This window comes from Pygocentrus nattereri, chromosome 6 (assembly GCF_015220715.1).
Source record: "Pygocentrus nattereri isolate fPygNat1 chromosome 6, fPygNat1.pri, whole genome shotgun sequence".
Classification (NCBI taxonomy): Eukaryota; Metazoa; Chordata; class Actinopteri; order Characiformes; family Serrasalmidae; genus Pygocentrus; species Pygocentrus nattereri.
Window position 1 is genome coordinate 33826306 of NC_051216.1, and position 17178 is coordinate 33843483.

The 17178-nt window shown below is 38.7% G+C and overlaps 1 protein-coding gene across 1 annotated transcript in view; it reads left to right on the top strand.

Annotated features, from left to right (window-relative positions):
• Positions 1-2174: 2174 nt before the first annotated feature.
• itgbl1 (integrin, beta-like 1) overlaps positions 2175-17178 on the top strand; it is a 123742-nt gene continuing 108738 nt past the window's right edge. Inside the window, exons 1-2 of the mRNA XM_017720924.2 lie at positions 2175-2409; positions 12645-12847. Of these exons, the coding sequence (XP_017576413.1) occupies positions 2318-2409; positions 12645-12847 (295 nt within the window). The 5' untranslated portion in view covers positions 2175-2317. The remainder of the gene's footprint in view (positions 2410-12644; positions 12848-17178) is intronic.

Below are 17178 nucleotides of genomic sequence, written 5' to 3' on the forward strand. Positions count from 1 at the left end.
CTAGCCTGAGGTTGGATCTTCCAACAGGACAATGATCCAGAATCAACACAAAATGGTAGGATTAAGGTTTTGATGGTCATCCTTGTTCCCTGACCTAAACCCTACAGAAAACCTGTGCAATGAGCTGAAAAGGAGAGTCCACAAGCAAAACCATGTGTTCTCCAGTCTCATTAAGTATTATAGGAGAAGCTTTGAAGTTTTTTCAGAAGTTTTATCACATCCTGCATGGACATTGTCGGTCATCTGAGGAACAGCTGCTCTTCTGTTTTCCCTTACATATCACAGTAACATAGAAGCATCATGGTCAATAAATGTGTACTTTCTTCCTAATTTCAAACCTTATTTATTGATGTCAAAATAAATTTAGATCAAAGGTATACAACTCCAGCAATTGTAGTCTAGTGTCCACGATGGTTTCGTAACTGCCCTACTGAAAAAAAACCACATACTAAACTTGCAATTTACCAATGAGTAGAATCAGGTGTGTTTGAGTGAGGAAATCAACAAAATGTACTGAACAGTGAAAACCCTTGATCTAATGTAGATGTGAGTTGCACACATGCATTCATTATGTTTTTGTTTTTCATAAAAAACTCTCATTAATCTTTGTGTTGTGTTACAGTTTCATGGTGAATGGACCACTTGAAATGGTCCTACTGGGAAAAAACGACTCAAACGAGTCAGAGAACAATATTTCTGTTAGCTCTGTTAGACTCTGCAGTTTGTATTAGTCGTCCTCTAGTCCTTCATCAGTGGTCACAGGATGCTGCCCACAGGACACTGTTGGCTGAATATTTTTGGTTGTGTACTTAATGAAGTGGTCAGTGCACAATCTTTGTTTTTTTTTTTTCGTTTATTTATGAACCAGTTTAGAACCAGCACCATCAACCATGGTGTGTAAAGATGTAAAGAAGAATTCAATAAACAGCTTCTTTGCAAACACTGAAGTTCTTGCTAACGCCTGAGTAGATTAATAAATCAAAGTGAATAATAAGTTATTAATCTGTTTTTGGTTTCATCATTTGCCCATAATAAACTTTTAGGTTTGATATTTCAGTTCATCAAATAAAATTGTTCAACCACATTACAACAATCTGCAAACAATAAAAGAAGAATTCTGTCCCAGGAATGAAAATTTGCAATTCCAAATTGTTCCTGTAACATACTGTAACATTCCATAACATTCTTCTCTCTTTTACCAGCAAATATTATAGTATACATTATGGAAGTGATGGTGAATATAGGTTTCATTCTCAGCAAGTACACAAATTAATCAGCAGGCTACATGTTATTTTATGTGTATCTTATCTGATAGTATTACTGTGCTTATTATGTGCACATACTGTGATTGATATGTAACAGTAATTATGTTATTTAAATGATACATTTTTAATCCCTGTGATGGACTGGCGACCTGTCCAGGGTGTATCGTGCCTTTCGCCCGAAGACTGCTGGGATAGGCTCCAGCACCCCCCGCGACCCTGACGGAGAAGCGGCTTGGAAAATGGATGGATGGATGGATTTTTAATCCCACAAACGGGAAAATTCCACCTCCGCATTTAACCCATCCGTGAAGTGAAACACCACATACACACTAGTGAATATACACACACACACTAGGGGGCAGTGAGCACACTTGCCCAGAGCGGTGGGCAGCCCTATCCACAGGATTAGGTGTCTTGCTCAAGGGCACTTCAGTCATGGACTGTCGGCACTGGGGATCGAACTGGCAAACCTTCTGGTCACAGGGCCAGTTCCCTAACCTCCAGTCCACAACTGTCCCCAGTTTGTTGTTGTTTTTTAATAGAGCATATGGATAAATCTACTGCAAAAGCAATAACATTCTTAATACGTGTATTATCAAGATTATGGTAAGACTCTCACTTGTAGGCCTTATTTTTATACTTATGTAGAACTATATTTGTTCTTATTTACTTCTTCTTATTTGTTTTTAATAACTGTCAATCTGTTGTTCTTGTTTTACAACAGCATGCTGACTAAATCACACAGTACAAATAAAGAGAGATGCATGAAGAAAGCGTACAAGGGCAGAGGTTATAGCAAAATCATCTGTACAAACAACTGTTTCAAATTATGTCTTTCACTGGTGACTAAGTTTTCCTTTTTGGCAAGTTAGCTCTCAGTCCAGCTCCTGCCTTTGTAGCAAGAGTCAAAACTAATCAAAGGCACTCGCATGTAGAGTGCTATTGGCCTCCGAAGAGCTTGAGCCGGTTTTGGCCAGCCCGCTCTCCCTCTGTTAGGGAAAGTGGAAATTCCTGAAGGCATTTCACTTCAGGTTTCATGTGGGGATCTAAACATGAATGCAGAGGCTTTGGTGAACTCCATCTTAGTTTCTTTACTTCTAATTTTGCTCACAGCCCTTGAGGAAAGTTTACTGCAGTCACTGAGGTGAGTTAAGGTACTTTGTTTTTCTCATCAGTGTGACTTTTTTTTCCCTCAATGCAGCTGACATGCAAGGTTTTTGTGATTGTGGAAAAAATGTTTGAGCAGCTGTCGAACTTGTGGCATTTTATACAGAATACTTTACCTTTTTCTTTTCCATTTTCATGGATTTCATTTAGTTTGTAAAAACTAGATATGTGAAATGTTTTCTTGACTCTAGTTTGTTCATTTTGTCCCTACAACAATTTCATTTTGTCTTTAAGCTGCAGTCAAACGTGCCACTGAAATGATTTGCACTTATAGAACCTTATCGAACCTTTCAGGCACTTCTTTTGTGGTTTGGCAAAGTTCCACGATTGCATTTTTTCATTCGTGCTACAGATGGTACATTTAGTGTTTTTCTTCCCTTTCAAATTGAAAAAGCATTCCTACTTAGTGGCAGAACCACTGACATTTTTACACTTTCCGCTGTCTCTGAGTAACTAATGGAGCATTTCTAGATGTACTGTGTGAGAAGGTGAGTTTTGCACTATTAGCTTTATGCACTTAGAAGAGATGCCACAGAGAAACGCTGGATGAAGGGAGGGTTAAAGGAGAGCAGTACATTACCTGTAGTGTTTTATTCATAACAGGTGCATATTGGCACTAACATCACAACTCCTTTAATGGCAGTCAACCAATACACAATTTCAAATCATGCTTGAAATACTTTGAGAAGGAGTTGGATTAGGTTGATGATTTCAGGTAAATTTAACTGAGATTTTAGCAATAGAACATCTTATCAGGCCTATCAACGTTCTATAATCTGGCCTGCATTACATTGTCCTTGCAAAGATCTAATGTGTTTGATCTTTCTAGCATTAAATTCTGGACATGGCTTGTCCTTAGGAACAATTTGCTAGCTCAATGATATAAGAATGGCCAACTGATTTAGAACAAGAGCCAAATATAATGTCAAGAATATCCAAATATTTATTTCGAAGGGACATCTGCCTGTTTTGAACACACTAAGCTTTGTTGTAGCTGTATGGCTAGTCCATCCCAAGCTGTTATTTGAGTTTATGGTTGAGGGCCACACTAATGCTTAACCACTACCTAGTTAGCTAAGCCATTGTGTCCAGTATCCAAGGACATGAGCAGCATGCTAACATTCAGTACAGAAAACAAGAGTAAAGTTTATGGAGAACCAGAATTGAAAACTCATGTGTCTATCGACTAGCAGCCACTCCTCTGACTGTTATTTTGGTTTGCCACCACTGGTTTCCACAGACTAGCGCTGCTGCTCATGGGCTGCTCGTGCAGCTATCACTGGTTATGTAGACTAGTGCCCTGTTTCCAAGCTAGCTCCTTTCTTGGGCTGATTGCAGTTGTTTACTTACAGCAGAATTTGTGCCAGTATGACTTTACAATAGCTAAGCAAAGCCATTAAGGCATACCATCACTGACACATCAGTAGGTGAGTATTGAAAATTAGACTCCATTAAAGGGGAATTCCACAGATTTTTCAAAATGTTTGCATAATTAAATTAATAAGAAACGAATAAGGTAATTCAGAGTGGGATGATGTAAAATGGTCCATTCTAGAGAAACTTGCTGGGGCTGAATTGTTGATAATGGGGGTGATAGGAACCAGATGTCTGAGTTTAATGCCTCTGAAAGCTCCATCACTGGAAGTTACCTAACAAAATGATTACGAATATGCCACTTGATGCCTGAGACATCATAATTTAAGATAAAGATTTGCTCTATAATGCATTTAAAAAAAGCATTCAGGGCAAAGAAGTGCATGCAGGCCATTGTAAGGCAAAATAGTATCCAACTGCAAATGTACATTTACCACATTTTTAAAACGATCACTGTTGCATGTAAAAACTCAGATGACACATGTAAGTAAGTGAAAGTAAATAAATGGCTATATTTGTGCTGTAGACATCACAACCTATGGCTCCTATCACCACCACTCTAAAGAAATCTGATGACTGAATTATGCAGAACGTTTAATAAAAATCAGTGGAATTATCCTTTAAGCTGTTACCATAGAGCTAGTTATTGTTCCACATGGAGAGTGCCATGTGGACATCTTAGCACACCTAAACCTCTACCAAGGACTGACTGTTGCAGAGTTATAGCTGGTTTCCTGTAGTTCACATGCCCTAACTCAGAACTTAATCGCTACTGTTCAGCCTCAACATGAGGTTTAAAGGCTGGCGGTACCATATTTCAAAAACAACAGTTATTCTGGGATCCAGTGACAGTTTTGTGGGGCAACTGCTTCATCACTGGCCCCCAGTGTATTTTGACCTAAAGATTACAGATCTGGTCATGGCCAGGCCACTGACAGAGATCAATCTCTCTGCAACAGAGGCAGCATTAAAGAAGTAGAATCAGTTCAGTTCTAAAAAGGATTCAACTTGTTTTTTTTTTAATCCCGTACATGGATGGTTTGATTCCATAGCAGATATTTGCAGGCTCAACTAAAAGACCTTATGTAAACACTTGCTTTTCAAGCTGTACTTGCAGGTGACTAAATGACATACATTTTGCCTTCCAAGTTCAAGCATATAGGCACAAAGGCCTTTAACCCATTGCTAGTCCCAAGCGTATTCACTACATGTGTAGAGGCCGCATTCAGCCATTGAAAGCAAAAGGTGTCTAAGAGAAAGTATTGTCTCTTACCTGGACAATTGTCTCATATGCACCTCAAAAGAGAACCTATCTGTGACAGAAACTGGCTCATTTGGATGTCAAGTCCATTTCTAGACTTATGCCCCATGATGGCCTCGCTGACACTAACACATACTTGAGTCATTCTAAGCCTCCTTTCACACATTGGTGGGCAGCTGCTTGACATTCCTTACTCTTCTGTGTTTATCGACTCCAGTTTCAGTGGTCATTCTCTTGGACCTACTGCAGCTTCATTGGTTCCAGATGTGGACGGCTTACACCTGGATCCAGTAAAGCACAAACACATCATGATGATAGGTACACGTCAGTGAATGGCAAAAAGTGTCCTGGATACAAAAATATTTTCCCCTCATCAGTGCACCTCTGAGATTGATCACCTCTTACAAGGAGGTGGTCACAACTGACACATCCCTAAAACGTTTTTTTGTTGTTTGTAGCCCTTTAGGCTTCAGCCATATTGGCTGCTATTTGCTTTCCCTCCTTTCACCCTGATCTTTCTACATACTTGATCAATCACTGGATTTAATACATTCAGTGGATGGTAGCTTTGCTCATAATGAAGTTTACATTAAGACGGTAGATGGTCAACAGTGAACCATATATACCATTCCTTCACTGAAGCAAGGAAAACCACAGCCTGCAACTGCAGTGCAGTAAACAGTGAAAATGAACAGTGTATGGAGCATCCTCTTGCGTTCCACTACGATGGGTAGCAAAGTGGATAGCACTGTTTCCTGATAGCAAAAAAGGGTCTGGGTTTGATTCCCCATCCAGGTAACCAGGCAACTCTGTGTGGAGTTTGCATGTTCTCCCCATGTCAGCATCGGTTTCCTCCCACACTCCACAGACATGCAGTCAGGCTGATTGGATACACTAAATTGCCCCTAGGTGTGATTGTGTCTGCCCTGTGACGGCCTGGTGAATGGCTGCTGGGATGCTCTCCAGCCCTCCCCTGCTTAGTCAGTGTGTACAATTGCTATGAGATAAGAACAACATTTGTTTCAGTGCTGACATGTAAACAGCACTGTGTGCTGACATGCAAACACATTATCGAGTTGTAGTGCTGCCTAGTGTTTAAATCTGTCACCAACAGTGCACCTTTTCCAAAAATGCATGATACAGTTCTAAACCACTCAAACTAATTCTTTCTTCACAAACTTCATAGGAAATGCTAATTGAAAATCAAATTCTATCCTGGTCGGACAACCAAAATCCATGACAATCCAGGAAAATCCTGGCAACTCAAGTTCATACTGATATATTTGACATCAAACCAAAGGATGTCAACCAAAGTCAACCAAAAGGCATAAAGATTTAAACATAAACTCATCTGCTCCAGGTACCATAGAAGGTATAGTATGTATGTATGAATTCATCCTAAATGAACCTCAGCGCAGTTAATGTGAACCTGACAGAGAAGCAGCTGCTTTTCGTTTTCACAAAGTCACCAAGCTCAGTCCTCTTTCTTCTCACATTTAGCATTGATGAGATCTCATACCATACCAAGTTCTTTAGAGCTCTGTGTAACAAAGAATTATGGGTAGTGTTGTTAATCATGTAGCATATAAGATTATATAGTGATCATATAAAAATTCTATTTCGGTTATAGGACGCACTTATTTCCTTTGATGCAACACTGCAGCACTGTTCTATTATGAACGCTGTGTTCTCCGTCTCTCAGAATTCAAATAGTTCTCTAAAATCTGATTAGCTGAGCTACATTCAAAGTTATTTTAAAATGCTCGATATGCACACATATAACTGCACACGTCAGCTGAATTCTAAATGAAGAATTTAGAATTTTTATGGACGATATTAAAATCTGTAAAAGAGTACCACTGCTCATGGAATTATCTTTGATTGTTTTTTTGACTATAGCCTTCTATTAATAAAAGATATTGCTTGGACAGACAATTATATTATTATTACAAATACAATTAAGTATATTATAGTATTTTGTTGAACTATAATCCATCATGCCTCACTCCTTCTTCGCAGCTTAACTGTGGGGAAAAAATCTTGGCAACACACCACCTTTACAGCTAATTGCTTTAACGTAGCAGTGCTAAGGCCTCTATGTGAGATTACACAACCAGACTGGCACGTTTTCTCCCACACACTTTGTTTTTATTCTGTAAGTAATGGAAGATTATGGCTATTCATGCATGGTCAGCCTCAAGATTTATTTAACTGTAAAGCAAAATTGGACCACAAAACAACCCATAGACTTACCGTAATGAGAACACCTCAGGAGATTGTCTGAGTTCAGATCCTTGGGTCATTTCAGGTACATTCAGGCATTTCAGAATCAGCACACATGTATAATGTGTAACATACTAAGCAGACCAGACAAACACAAAAACTGTTAACAAGCATCTAAATAAGGGAACATTAAAAAAAGAGAGACGAGGCATGAGAAAGGAACGTAGGAGATGTCAATATCTGTACATATGAGGTGTGTGGATATCTATACATGTGCAGATATGTCTGTCCATATGTAGGCCTGAGTAGACATATACAATAAAATATACTATAAAAACATCATATGCAGCACATTACAGAATTATGTGAACATTAAAAAAAAATAGGCATTATCTCACAGAAGAGTTACTGTAATACAGAAAGGAGGTCTATACAAATGGGACCACTGAAATGGCCCAAGTATAAAAACGTCCTTAAAGTTTATGTGGCTGCTATATCTGCTTGCTTTAAGCTAGGAGTGCAGGAGTTTGCTAGGAGTTTGGCCTTGGTGTTAGATTTTTTTGAGCAGTTAATCATTAGAGTCATGAGAGGTGTTTCTTACTGAAGACTGCCTTTCCACAGGTCATTATGAAAGCTAAGCATAAAAGAGAGCTGCTATTGACGGACATCTGTGCAAACTACTTAGTCATTGTCTTTCTTGTTGAGTTGTTTACACAGCGAGTTTGGTGGCTCTGCCTAGGATCACCTGAGCTGGAGTAACCCCTACGTTCCCAGCGCCCTATGGTCCTTCATGGAGCCATATTACAGAAACTTCTTAACTCTGAAATCATATCTGTTTAGTTACTATGACAATGGTTACAATAATCTGTTCATTTAGGACATCAGCTATTTAATTTAAGACAGTAACTATAAAAGGAAACAGCAGTTGTTGAGTTGATAATGTTATCCTAGCTCCAGAAAGGAAAGCAGAAGCATCGTAACTTTTCTAAATACTGTCCTAACTTTATGACAACTGCAGAAGTGGCTTAACCTCTGCTTTAGATGTCTGTTTCTATCATTTTATGTAGTTAGAGAGCATAGTTCACTTAGCAAAATGCCATTAACTTACATTCATCTACATTGAAAACGGTGCTTATGAAATAGTTTTTCTAACTACGCTTTAAAAACCGGAGAAACCGTAGACACTATGTTCACCGTTCCCTCGGGTTGATGTTGAAAACTCGACAGATAAAATATTCCAGAGAAGGCGGTGAATAATGAGCAACAGAGCTAAACGCGTGGCTGTTCATTAGGAGGAACAGCGTTAGTGCGGCTGCCTAAAGCAGAGAGTAATAAACAGCACGAAGCGCCGTCACAATGTTCATAACCTCAGGTTTATCGCGCTTTGGTTCATCTTTTTCTACATCAGTAGCAGCAGTTAGGTAGGTTAGCTTAGCTGTCTGGCCAACTAACTTGCTTACACGTCTACGTTTCAGCTGTGTGCGTGTGTGCTCGGTTGCTAGGTAACAGGCATGGCAGTTGATTGTCGACTTTGATCAAGTACCGTAAGAGGCAGTATAGCGTACAATAATTCATTTCAAAGTCCACTTAGCAACCAAAATGCATTTTGATTGGACATATTTGGCCCAATACGTTTAAAGCTTCCCAGCTTCCACAGAAGGAGCGGATTTCCAGTGTTTTCCCACATTTAATTTTGTTTTATAAAGCCTCATTGTGTAAAAATGGCCATTAACTAGAGCTTCACCTTAGATGAAGTCCCATTCCTGATGGCATGAAATACATTGTTCACTATGCTTTAAGCTCCCTTTGGACGTCAATAAGAATGACATAGAATGACAGTTATGCATGTAACCTCCGAAGTTCACCTGGAATCTCTGAGATAATTCCTTGTCAGCAGAATAATTGCTATACTGACTACATCACAAATCATCATCAGACTTCGTTGGAACGAATTCTTGATCTGTGTGTATCCACTGTGCACTGGAAGTCTGTTGTGTATATATATATGGCATTATGCTGGAAGAAGCTGCTGCGTCAACGTTTAGTAAGTATTTCAGAGTGGATTAAAGAATATTTTAAAAAGGATTAAATATTATCTCCATGCAGAAAAGACATGCGATTTGTGTGAGTGGGCAGTGGAAGGGGTCTGTGAGTGGGCATGACTGAGTTGGGGCTGATGACTTGTTTATGTTTTCCCTATCAACAGTGAATGCCTGTTTCTGAATGCAAGCAGAGTTTGAGTTTGATTTTGAGGGCTGGAAAAAAAAATCTGTGAACCCATTTACACTTCATGCAAAACCTTTCTTTCTGTAGGTCTTTCAGTGTTAGATATACAGTGCCCTCCATAATTATTGGCACCCCTGGTTAAGATGTGTTCTTTAGCTTCTAATAAATTGAGGGTTTTTTTAAATAATATACGACCACGATGGAAAAAAGAGCAAAATCCAACCTTTATCTCAAGTGCATTTATTCAGTAGGAAAAAAATCCCACATTAAGAAATAATTGTTTAACATCAAATAATGTGTGCCACAATTATTAGCACCCCTGATGTTAATACTTTGTACAACCCCCCTTTGCCAACAAAACAGCACCTAATCTTCTCCTATAATGTTTCACAAGATGGGAGAACACAGAAAGAGGTATCTTCAACCATTCCTCTTTGCACAATCTCTCTAAATCATCCAGCGACCTGGGTCCTCTCCTCTGCACTCTCCTCTTCAGCTCACCCCACAGGTTTTCAATGGGGTTGAGGTCTGGGACTGAGATGGCCATGGGAGGAGCTTGATTCTGTGTGTGGTCAACCATTTCTGTGTAGATCTTGCCATATGTTTAGGGTCATTATCTTGCTGAAAGACCCAGTGACGACCTATCTTCAGCTTTCGGGCAGAAGCCACCAGATTTTGTTTTAAAATGTCCTGGTATTTCAAAGCATTCATGATGCCATGCACCCTAACAAGGTTCCCTGGGCCTTTGGAAGAAAAGCAGGCCCACAGCATCACTGATCCTCCCCCGTATTTCACAGTGGGCATGAGGTGCTTTTCTGCATACTCAGCTCTTGTGTTACGCCAGACCCACTTACAGCATTTGTTGCCAAAAAGCTCTATCTTTGTTTCATCTGACCAAAGCACACGGTCCCAGTTGAAGTCCCAGTACTGCTTAGCAAACTCCAAACGTTTACGTTTATGATTGTGAGTGAGAAAAGGTTTTTTCCGTGCATGCCTCCCAAACAGCTTGTTGGCGTGTAGATAGCGTCTGATGGTTGTTTTGGAGACTTCGTGACCCCAAGATGCTACCATTTGTTGCAGTTCCGTAACAGTGAGCTTTGGAGAACTTTTTATTTCTCTTATCATCCTCCTCACTGTGCGTGGTGGCAAAATAAACTTGCGTCCTCGTCCAGACTTGTTTACCACTGTTCCAGTTGTTTTAAACTTCTTAATAATTCCTCTGACAGTAGATACGGACAGGTGTAGGTGAGTGGCTATTTTCTTGTAGCCATTGCCTGACCTGTGAAGGTCAACACACATCTGCCTTACTTGAATGCTATGTTCCTTTGTCTTTCCCATGTTGAAGAGAAATGGCCTCTGTGTCACGTCATAATTATACCCCAGGGAAACAGGAAGTTGTGAATTGCTAATTAAATGTTCCTACATACTTTGATTAACTTCGTAAACTACTGTAGAAGTGACAGAAATTCTTTAATTACATTTATTTCCTAAGAATTGTTAGGGGTGCCAATAATTGTGGAACAGGTGATTTTATGAAGAAAAATTATTTCTTAGTCAGGGATTTTATTTTCCCCCTAAAACTCTACTTGAGTTAAAGGTTACATTTTTCTACAATTTTCAGTGTGACAGTATGTTTCCACAATAAAAACTGAATTTATTTTAAGGCTTTTGACACATCTTAACCAGGGGTGCCAATAATTATGGAGGGCACTGTAGATTACAGGTTTAGGTCAGATGTTTATGGTGCCTACTGATTCTGACTCTTTAATGATATTGGTGTGATTTAGCTGATTTAGATCTTAGCCCTAAAAGTGTGCTGGGAAAGTTGCTTTCTTAACAGTAGTATTTTTGTTTGAAATATGTTTGGCTGCTTGGTGGTTAGACAACAGCTTTTCTTGGCTGGATATTGTATATTCTCTGATGTGGAGTGACCAAAACACTAGTTTTTCATAAAGGAAGAAAACAATACTGTAGAAAATGAGATAATAGCAAAAAACTGTAAAAGCTGTCTTGCAATTATCCAATCCTGCACTGAACTGCAGTGAATCACTACTGATGTGGAAATGCAAATGAAATGAGAGCAAAATGCTGTTAAGATCCTTATTGTGCTAGAGTTTAACTGCAAACAAACAGGATTGTAAGCGCAGTGATATTTTATTTTTAGCATTATGAGTTTATGAAAACAATGACTTATATAGCACACATAAAGGATGAGAAAATTGCCTTTGAAGCTAGAGAATCCATTAAAGGGAATTCCACCGATTTTTCAAACTTTCTGCATAATTCAGTGGTTGAGATGTAAACAGTGATTTGATATGAAATGGTTCATTTTAGAGAAACATACCAGCTCAGATTTCTGGGTGATAGGAGCCAGAGGTTATGATATCTACTGTACGAATACAGTTATAATTATACAGTGATCCTTCCATAAACTGCTTTTCCGTAAAGCCGCTTTGAGACAACACTAGTTGTACAAAAGTGCTATACAAATTAATGTTGTTGTTGGTGCTGTTATTATATTTACTATCCAAAATTACTACAGAACCTGCAACATGTCTTCTGAGCTTTGATATGTAATGTTGGTAATGAAAATACATTTTCTTTAGGATTGTTTTATTAATCTCCACCATAAATGGCTTTTAAACAATACAGTTTAGCCCAAAAATCTCAAAACAACTTCTCTAGCATCAGTCAGGTTACATTTGGTTCATGACCATAACCATTTCACCTAATAACTTCCTGTGATGCAGGTAATACAGGCATTAAACATGATGCCTGGTTTCTTCCATCACCACTGTGAACAATTCTGAGTTGGTAAGTTTCTTTTGAGTGAGTATCTCACATCAAACCTCTCTAAATGATTGCATCTTAACCATGTACTTATATACAAATGTTCCAAATCAGTGGAATTCCCCTGAAATATCTGAAACCCTCTGAGAAGAATCATCTTGAGGAGCCAAAGCAGATTTACAGCCCAGATGACAAAGTCTGGTTGTTGTTAGATTGGCTTTTCAGATATCCATACACTTGCTATTATGCACATGGAGATTCTATCTAGAGAACTGAAACAAAGCAGCCAGGGTGCAAACGTGCACAGGTCAAAGAGGTGAATGCTGTGTGTCTTGCAGGCAGGTGGGTGGAGTATGCAAGCTCTCCACCGAGTCCTCGCAGAGACGCTGCCAGACTTCCGACGGCCTGATCTGCAGCGGGAGGGGAGAGTGTGAGTGTGGGGTTTGCATATGCCAAGTCACTGACCCTGGGAAGTACTATGGGCCACGGTGCGAATGCCATGACTGGGTCTGTGCAACATATGATGGGAAGACCTGTAACGGTAAGTACAGAGCATGGCCAGAGTGGGGCTTGTTTTCAGACCAGGAGTTCCATGATGCAGACCAGCCCACCTTAAAACTATAATTCTCCTGCTATACACACACACACACACACACACACACACACACACAGACAGCATTGCCTTTGTACAAAATAACTTCATTGCGTTTATATAATATGAAAACTGGGAAAACACTTATCTGAAATGATACTTAATCATGACAGTCAATCATGCTACAAACGAATGCTAGCTACGGTGAATATTTCACATTTTCCTTGTTTTGTAATTCTTGCCACAAATTACTACTACTGACCTACAGAAACTACTACATTGGTAGTGCAAAAAGTGATGAACCAGATGAGCCAGATTCGCTGAATTTGAATCTCTGAAACCTTAAACAGTGCAGCATTTACACTCTCATGCCCATACAGGCATTGGAATATAACCGTTACATAATTTAAGGTGGAATGGGAAATGAAAACTTCAGCTATTCTAATCTTTATCCACTTTACAAGACTCAGTTACTATCAGTAAACCAAGGCTTTCCCACTTGAGGAGCCTGCTGGTTTAAAGTTAAGTTACTACACATGCATTTGGATGTAACGTTTATAGTATGTTTGAAATATAAGCTTCTTCAGCTTATATGCATGAATTTATACATCAGAGTCTTCCAAATGGCTAACATGTGGCATCATTTTAGCTTTCACTAGCCCATTGTAAACATCAAATCCAATGCCAGGTGTTGAAACTAATGTGTCATACCCTAGTGAAAGCTTTTGACCAGCTTTGGTGGAGGCTTTTTATGTCCCATCTTTGCGTCATTAGCTACAGGGACCTCATTTGAATTTCACTGAGTTTTTCATTGTCAAACACACATCATTTCAAAGTGATGGATGTGGTATTGCTTTTTGGTAGGAGCTCTATTACACTGACATTTCCAAGAAAACAGAAGCCACCTCTTCAAAAAGGCATTTTTAACTCGGAGTTCTGATACTCAATGCTGTTTCCACAGGATAGTGAGGTCTTGAGCTTGGGTTCCATTTCTGTAATTGTCCTCAAAAAGATGTGAGCCCACAGAAACAGTCCATTAGGTTCATGAGCATGAATGCACATCTTTCTAAGACTTAAATGCACTCTTTAATTCTCCTGCCATTCCTGCCATTTATTGACACGAACTGCTGACGACATTTGCAGAACGCTCAAAAGCCTGCCGCTGTTACTTTCTGAGTCATGAGATTTTCTTAGGGTTGCTAAAAGGATATTATTGACATGGTCTTTGGGCACAAGAGTGAAAGTTCTTTCTGTCAAATTGGTGATATTTTTAAAAATCTATTCCTTTTTGGGCTGTGTCTTATTTTTAACCTGTTGACTTGCGGATATTGTAAACATGCTTTTTAAGAATGCTCAGTTGCCAAGAGGCATGTTCTCAAGACATCATAGATGATTTCGGGATCAAGGGCCTTATATTACTGGAAGCAAACCTCTACTTGTCAGTGTAAGTTAGTGTTAAAGTCAGTGTTAGTTAGAGTGTTAGGGTTACTCTGTCTGCTAGCCTGTCATGTGTCATCTTAATGCAGTAGCACTTAACTAAATGCCAGTACTCATAAGGCTACACGACACCTACATTCGCCTTTCATGACAACTAACATTAACCTACCAACTATCTGCTCCCTCCTGATTTCCTCTATTTTTTCACATTTGCTGCTCTACATCTTCAAACTCAATGCAATGTAAGACATGGAAGTCTGCCAAAATATTAAAAACACTTATCTGATCATTTCATTCACTGAAGGAAAAACATACATGTCACTCATGTGAAAAACCTATTGATGCCTTAAACTTAATCATTTTTTGGACCACCTTTAGCAGCAAACAATTGCTTTCTATAAGTGCTTCTTTCACATTACTGTGGAGGAATTCTTGCACACTCTTCTTCACAGAATTGCTTTTTTTGAAAATCTTTTTTGATTTCTTTTAAATTGAAGCTGAATGATTTACAATAATTATTGTTTTAATATGTAAATAAAAACAAAAACATTATTTTAAAAAATGCTGTGTGATGTTTTCATGTCATTATGGAAACATAGAGCGTTATTTTAGCCACGCCCCTGCATTTTACAGCAGGAAGTGAGACTGCATGCCTGTGCCTCATGGCGTTAAGAATTGTCACTATACTGAAACACATATTTTCTGCATTTCAGTAATTCTTTCATGGTTTTTAACAGAAATATTATGATTTTATGTGTGTAAACTGTTCAAAGCTGTGTTTGCTAGACATGTACCATAGATACACATATATAGATGCCTCCTTGTCTGTTGTTCTCTATCTGAGACAATGTGTCTACGTGTCATCCATGAGACTAATGCTGCTAATGAACACTAGAATAGACGCCCAAATATTTTCTGCAAATACATCTCTAAACTCATTCAAACTGCATCCATGTCTTTAATAAGGTAATGTGGACATATCAGTGTAGTTAATGACACAGTATGGCTCATTATGAGCTGTAAAAATGACCACAGTGTAGCTAAATGCTGGAAGCACTTATTTTAGACAACATGATTAAGAGTCTTGAGAGAGCGTTTGGGAATATATTTACAGAAAAATGTGTGTCAGTTGACTTCTAGTGTTTGTTGGCAACATTAGCCTCATAGCTCCTGTGCTAAACAAAAAACAAAATTCACCAAAAGATGTCTTGACTGAAGTGGCTTAGAAAATGGATGGATGGATGGATGTCTTGACTGATCAGCTACATCTGAAGTAATTTGTTTGTAAGTTTCTATTGTTTGCCCATTTGCCACCTAAGATCCATCAGGGATGTTCAAATGTGAAATGGCAGTTACAACAGTAAAAGTATGTATGCTGAATGAGTGGGCGTGGCTTTTCAAGTGATATGAGTTGACATCTCATTGTTGATTTTCTTTCATTTGCTGCCATGTATTGGGTTTAAAAACATATGTGCCATCTTGGCAACACCGCAGGGCAGTTATTTCCAGTCATACAACTCGAGGTTGATAAAACCGCCGAACCTTCTTTAGTTTTCATATGTAATATTGATGATGGTAAAATAGTGATGAATCTGTGAAATTTTGTAAATGGTTTGTACCTATTCGCTATGAATGGGGTTAAAAAAATACGTTTTTAAAAACATTACGTATAAATATGTTTTTAATCTTCCACATTGTCATAAAACAGTATCTCAGACATCAGGCAATTCATTCATCACCATTTCATGCAATAACTTTCTGTGAGGGAGCATTTAAAGGCATTAAACTCTTCAGAAATTTGGTTCCAATCAACACCACTGTGATCAATTCTAACTCGTTTCTCCAGAATGGAGCATTTCACACCAAACTTCTCAAAATGACTTTACATCTGAACCATTTAACTGAGCAGAAATTTGAAAAATGGGTGAAACTCCACTTGTAGATATTAACATTTAGGTGCACTAAGCAAATGTCACATGTTGTGACTAAAGGCTGTTTGCCATCTGGCATTTTTCCAAAGTTTCTGGTCATCTCTTAGCTCACGTCAGACAATCCTGCACATTTTTTTTGTTTGTTTCCAGAGAGCAGAACAAATGAAGAGTGTGGGAAAAGGCTGGGAAGGGCAGGACCACAAAATCTGCAAGAGCTTTATATGACTTCACTTAACTCTGCCCCAGTTGTCTGAGACTATACAAACAATAGGTTTTATTCCCTTCTCACATGACCTGGTTTTGCTTTGCTTCTGTTCTTGCTTTATGGAGAAGGCGTTCAACGTGGCAATTTTTTCTTCCCTTCTCGAGTTAACTGGGTTTTGATGAAGCCACGTGAAAAGCTTGGCTCCTTCTGGCTACGATATTTTCCATCTGCACAGCCTGCTATAGTTTTTTCTCTCTCTCATTCTCATGCTTGGTCTGACCCTCAGCTGGCCCAGTTGTATAACACGTTGCCTGTTTCACCAAAGGCGCACTTAGTGTTAGTCATTTGGAGAGCTTACCTGTATAGCCTGAAAAGAGCTATATGGATTTTGGATTTTTATGGATGTTTTAATTCAGCTAACACTAATTTATTTACAGATAAGAAGAACAACTGGAAGAAATAGATATGAAAACTTTTAGAGAAAGAAGGAGCGGTTTAGAAGTGGTTTAAAGCCCTATTGTATTAATCTCAACAAATGAAGTGAAAATTAGGCCAAAACTCAAAAGTTAAAGTAAACAAACTATAAATTAATGTAATATTAAAACAAATCAGAACAAAAATAAATAAATTGAGAAGTATTGTAAAATGGTTAGGCAAGATCATTTTAAACAACAAGTAATGTGTTCTAATGTTGTCAATACAAAGAA